Here is a 6,000-nt window from a genome sequence, read left to right as displayed (position 1 = left end):
TTTCCTCCTCTAGCTCTGTACTTTTCGGGTACCTTCCTCTGGGTTTCCTCCAACCCGGGCAGGGTCTGCCTTTCTGGGAGTTAGCATCTCGCCTTTGCAGCACACCGTATCCCAGGAACGCAGGCACCCAGAGTGTGTTATCACCGCTCCATGTTTTCTGTTGTTTGCAATACTCTGCCTGTCAATATCCCCTGCGACACCGCCCCTCCAACCTAGCACATGGACCCTAGGGTTACGTCTGTTCTTTCCATAAAATCGCCACTCCTTTTAGAGTAGACTTAGAGCGCCGCTCGTTCTCCCATTCTCTTGACTGGCGCGCCTTTCTTTCCCCCACCTCACTCCGTACACCCAGTTTTAGCAAAATATAATGGCCCGAAAGAGGGCGGCACTAAAATGAAGTTATTCGTTACCACGGTAACTGCCGCCGCCATCTTCGCGGTGGTCGACCAGTATTTCTGTCAGCCTTAAAGAAAATAAACCAAAAAGAATTTCGCAGACTAAAAACTTTTAGTTTAACCTCCCCTACACGAATCCTACTCCGGAAAGAGTTATTCTCAGGCTGCAGCCACCCCACAGCTTTAGTTCTCGCTTGGACGTGCCGAGCGACAGAAGCTGACGGAATGACGCTAGGGGGCGGAGCCCTGCGTCCGCCACGCCCAGGCGCTCTCTGCTCACGCGCCGTAGGGAAGCGTGGTCGGTGCTGGGCACGCGCGCTGTACGGAAGTGTGCTTAGGTGCACCGGAAGCCGCAGGAAGAGAGCGATGGCGGGTTTGACTGTTAGAGACCCTGCGGTGGATCGTTCTCTACGTTCTGTATTTGGTGAGAGGAATTTGATTGAGCCAAACGTCGGGGAGGGACGCTCCCCCGGCACCCCCACCCTTCTTGAATCGCCACTGGAGCTGTGGCGCTCTACCTATTCTGTGGGGCGGCCAACTGGTGGACTCGTGGGCAGAGATGCGCCCCTTTTCCTGAGGTTTCACAGGCTTTGCGCGGTATCATTGAGGAAGTTAGACTTACGTTCAGCTTTTATGCGTTTCTCCTTTTCGGAGCTTCAATTATTGTCTGAAAGAGAGGGCTCATGGCTACAGCCCGTTGCTGTCCCATAGTACTTCTCACCCCCGTCCCAGAATATAGATTATATGCTGAGTGTACAGATACCTGTGTCCACTTCCCCGTCCTCTAAAGAATTTTCATTCTTTGCTTCTTCCCTGTAACGTTTTAGTGCAACCAGCCACCTGTGGTCCTGAAATGGATTCTAAGTAAATGAATGAATAACAATTAAAATCGCCTCAGAGGAATTTTAAAGAGGACCAAAACTATTCTGAGTAATTTTCTTCGACTGGAATAAGTTGTTTAAAAAAAAAAAAACACGTGTAATAATTTTTAAAGCACGTTTTGAAAGAGGCAATGACAAAACAGTTTTTAAACATCCTCTGTTAGAATCGTGGTCATTCTTCCTTAAGGGCGTTTATGTGTGAAAATACTTACATATGAAACTGTTTTTTAAATTGTATATAAATATTTTAGTAGCTATTGACGAGACTTGCAGAACTTCAGGTAAATACCAAAGCCTAAATAGTAACTTTCACCAACAGTTAAGGAAAAATCTAACACTGGGCAGATCTGTGAGCTTACATTCATCAGTATCTATACCTTTTGCATTTAGTCTCACTGGTTGATTCACTTGTTAAGAGGCCTGAAAAAGTGCAGTGGAATTGGGAGTTGGAGAACACTATTTTGAGACAGATGTTAAATAGTCAGTGACATAAGTAGACACTGTGCTTTTTCACTAAAGGTCTGCATACTCTGAATTTTAGTATTACCTGTTTTCTTCCCTAGTGGGAAACATTCCTTATGAAGCTACTGAAGAACAATTAAAGGACATCTTTTCTGAGGTTGGACCTGTTGTTAGTTTTAGGTGAGACTTCCTTTTACTTCTTATGAGAATTTCTTAAAAATCCCAGCAAATCTGACTTTTAGTAATAATAGTAGGGTTTTTTGTTTGTTTTTCAAACTGGTAACTTTCCACATGCATTTTATTTCTTAGCAACTTTATCAATATATAACTAACTATATAATTCACATTCATTCTTACCTAAAAGGTGCTTTTTTTTTTTCTTAAAAAATGTTTTAAGAGGGGGCCAACATTGTGGTGCAGTGGGTTAAGCCACTGCTTGCAACACTGGTATCCCATTTTGGAGTGCTGGTTTGAGTCCTGGCTGCTCTGCTTCCTGCTAATGTACCTGGGAATGCAGTAGAAGATGACCCCTGCCACCTGTGTGGGAGACCAGGATGGAGTTTCTGGCTTTTTCCTGGCCCAGATCTGACTATTAAGGCCATTTGGGGAGTGAACCAGTGGATAGAAAATCTCTTTCTTCCTGTCTGTCACTCTGCCTTTCAAATAAATAAATAAATAAAATAAATAAAATAAATAAATAAAATAAAATAAATAAAATAAATAAAATAAATAAATAAAATAAATAAAATAAATAAAATAAATAAATAAAATAAAATTTTGACAGGAGTGTCAATTGGTAAAGTCAACAACAGGAGTCACTGTGCACTTACTCCTCATGTAGGATCTCTGTCCTTAATGTGCTGTGCATTGAGATTTAATGCTATAATGAGTACTCAAATAATATATTTCACTTTGTGTTTCTATGGGGGTGCAAACTGTTGAAATCTTTACTTAATGCATACTAAACTGATCCTCTGTAAAAAAAAAAAAAAAAGAAAAAGAAAAGAAAAGAAACTATCAACTCCCAACTTGACTCTCACTGGGATTAAACATGACAATAGGTCTGATCTGATTTCATCATCATTAAAAAAAATCATCTATTATTTTTCACTTTATGTTTCTGTGTGGGAGCAAACTGTTGAAAGCCTTACTTAATGTATACTAAGCTGATCTTCTGTATATTAAGATAATCGAAAATGAATCTTGATGTGAATGGAAGGGGAGAGGGAGTGGGAAAGGGGAGGGTTGTGGGTGGGAGGGACGGTATGGGGGGTAAGCCATTGTAATCCATAAATCGTACTTTGGAAATTTATATTCATTATATAAAAGTTAAAAATAAATAAAAAATAAATAAAAAAAAAAAAAAAAAAAAAAAAAAAAAAAAAAAAAAAAAAAAAATACTGTAATGAGAGTTACAAGGTTATTTAAAGTGAGCTGAATCAGAGCATGTCAATATTAGCAGAAATACTGCATGTTTCTGATACCTGCTTCTGCTCTCTAGATTGGTATATGATAGGGAAACAGGAAAGCCAAAGGGTTATGGCTTCTGTGAATACCAAGACCAAGAGACAGCACTTAGTGCCATGCGGAACCTGAATGGACGTGAATTCAGTGGGAGAGCACTTCGAGTGGACAATGCAGCCAGTGAAAAGAACAAAGAAGAGTTAAAGAGTGAGTATAAACCCAAATTGTATACAATAAGAGTTATGAATAATATAACAATACAAATATTCTGTTAATCATATGTTTTAGAATATTTTGAAATGGTTAGACATACAGTTTCTTAATCTACCAAGGTGCCTCAGTTAGGGAAGTATGTCTTTTGAGAAAAAAAGGTAAAATTGACTTTAGAAACCCTTTAGTTGCCAAGGAGTTTATTTTGAGTTAAAGAGGAGTTCAGGTTCACCAAGCTACTAGTAGTGCTAAGCGTGTCATAGTAATAGATCCAGGAATTCTGTTTTGAAATAAGCATCTTTTTCTATTTAAACCTTTTGTTTCTGAGATGACTTGTGAAGAGAAGTCAATATACCTAGTTCTCTAACTTTTGTCCATCTATGTGTTCGTGGCCCCAGCTTTCCTTTGAGAACATTAAATATGCTCTCACTTTTTTCCATAGAAACGAGATTTTCAAACCACTTATTTCTCAGCTTCAGAGACTCTGTGGTTATCCACTGGCCCAAACAGCAGTCCTGGGAAGTAGATACTTGGGATGATTTAGCTTTTTATTTTGTCTCCCTAACTTCTTGTACTTTTTTCCCAATTAGGCCTTGGCACTGGTGCCCCAGTCATTGAGTCACCTTATGGAGAGACCATCAGTCCTGAGGATGCCCCTGAGTCCATTAGCAAAGCAGTTGCCAGTCTTCCACCAGAGCAGATGTTTGAACTGATGAAACAAATGAAGGTGGGAGGAGGCATTAGGTTGTGGATAAAGAATTTACATCAGATTTTCAAGAAGTTAATTGATAAGTTAATAGAAACCATTCCCTGAGCTCAAATGGAACTTGAGTCCATAGACCAGTATTTTTAGCACCTTCAATAGTCCATGTGTACACAGTATATTTACTTTCTGCCAAGAACTTTTCTATTTTTGTATACAAACCCATCTGTTCAATCTTCTGGGGTTTTGTGATCTGTAGATATCAAATACAGATATTTAAATGTGACTTTTTTGCTAAATGACAATATTACTAGATTTGAAATGCCTCTTCCTTCTCTTAACTGCCATGACCCAGACTTTGTGTGCCATGCAAAAAATCCATGATAACTTAAAGAGCCTCTTGAATATTATCTTTCTCAGATGGGAAGGTTCTAAATCACTCCCCATTTCCAAGTAATGAATACTGAACCTGATAATGGATTTGCTTATCTTCTCAGCTCTGTGTCCAGAATAGTCCCCAGGAAGCACGGAACATGTTACTTCAGAATCCTCAGCTGGCATATGCTTTGCTGCAAGCACAGGTAGTGATGAGAATCGTGGATCCAGAGATTGCCCTGGTGAGTGCTTCTGTTTCTTTTATGGAAATGGTAGGGCAAACTTTGAGTGGAATAGAGCTGCCTGATTGCTTTGTTAGACAGTTCACGGGGTTGTCTTTTCCCTTTTTAGAAAATTCTGCATCGCCAGACAAATATCCCAACACTGATTGCAGGCAACCCCCAACCAGTCCATGGTGCTGGACCTGGCTCTGGATCCAGTGTATCGATGAACCAGCCAAATCCTCAGGGCCCTCAGCCCCAATCTTTGGTAGGACTTTATCCCTTCACATTTCTTCTATCTGTCTGTGAATGTCGTTTTCTTTTTAGGAGAAAGTATTGAAAAGGAGTGGTTAGGAACCAGAGGTGACACTTGGCAATTTCCAGGTTTCAGAACACATGGATTCTGAATGCATAAAGATTTAATTTCAATTCTGTGAAATAAAGAGATCCTTCCTTTATTCCCATTTCCTATAAGCTAACTTTGTATGTATGCCAGATATACATGTTGTATAAAGTGGTTAGTGCCTCATTCCATGTATATGATCATGCTTATCTTCACAGTGCTTATATGAAGGTAACATTCTTAATTTTTTTAAAGGTTTGTTTGTTTGCAAGACAGAGTTACAGAGACAGAGGGAGACAGAAAGAGAGAGAGAGATCTTCTATCTACTGGTGCACTCCCTAAATGGCTGAATGAAACCAGGAGCCTGGCACTCCGTGGGTAGCAGGAGCCCGAACACTTGGGCCACCTTCTGCTTTTCCAGGCACATTAGCAGTGCATCAGAAGTGTAGCAGCCAGGACTCAAACCAGTACTCATATGGCATGCTGGTGTTGTAGCTGCCCTCTTAACTTGCTATACTATAACACCAGCTCTGAGGTTAATACTCTTACTATCTCCTTTATCAATGAAAAAAAAGCTCACTTTCCAAGTATGATACGAAATCCTGAAGACATAAACAATTGATATATTTGAAGAATGAAAAATTTCTGTACAGAGAAACACCAAAGAAAAGTAACAAATTAGGGAAAAGTATTTGCCACACATACAATAGACAAAAGGCTGATTACTTAATAAAGAGCCTTTAGTGATGTTTAAAAAATGTTTTTTGCTACATTATAATAGCAAAAAATTGGAAACATCCTAAGTGTGTATCAGTGGAAGAATGGAGAAAATGTGTATTTATCCAGTGGAAAACTCTACAACAGTTAAACTGTATGTATCAACATGGATGATTTTCTTTTTTTTAAAACATGGATGATTTTCAAAAACATAATTCCATAAAGCAGT

The 6,000-nt window shown here is 39.5% G+C and overlaps 1 protein-coding gene across 5 annotated transcripts in view; it reads left to right on the top strand.

Annotated features, from left to right (window-relative positions):
* The first annotated feature begins 479 nt into the window (after window positions 1–479).
* Window positions 480–6,000, top strand: part of CSTF2 (cleavage stimulation factor subunit 2) — a 34,952-nt gene continuing 29,431 nt past the window's right edge. Inside the window, exons 1-6 of one of the 5 annotated variants that reach the window (XM_008273145.5) lie at window positions 480–819; window positions 1,840–1,918; window positions 3,240–3,409; window positions 4,003–4,139; window positions 4,613–4,732; window positions 4,842–4,979. In XM_008273145.5, coding sequence (XP_008271367.2) covers window positions 621–819; window positions 1,840–1,918; window positions 3,240–3,409; window positions 4,003–4,139; window positions 4,613–4,732; window positions 4,842–4,979 — 843 coding nt within the window. In that variant the 5' untranslated portion in view covers window positions 480–620. The remainder of the gene's footprint in view (window positions 820–1,839; window positions 1,919–3,239; window positions 3,410–4,002; window positions 4,140–4,612; window positions 4,733–4,841; window positions 4,980–6,000) is intronic. The other 4 variants (XM_089324527.1, XM_070066914.2, XM_089324526.1 and 1 more) reach the window with 4 other exon arrangements.

Source organism: Oryctolagus cuniculus, chromosome X, assembly GCF_051225735.1.
Source record: "Oryctolagus cuniculus isolate XC-2025 breed Fujian yellow rabbit chromosome X, ASM5122573v1, whole genome shotgun sequence".
NCBI lineage: Eukaryota > Metazoa > Chordata > Mammalia > Lagomorpha > Leporidae > Oryctolagus > Oryctolagus cuniculus.
Note: the sequence above shows the minus strand (reverse complement) of the source record. Positions and strands in the feature narration are given on the sequence as shown.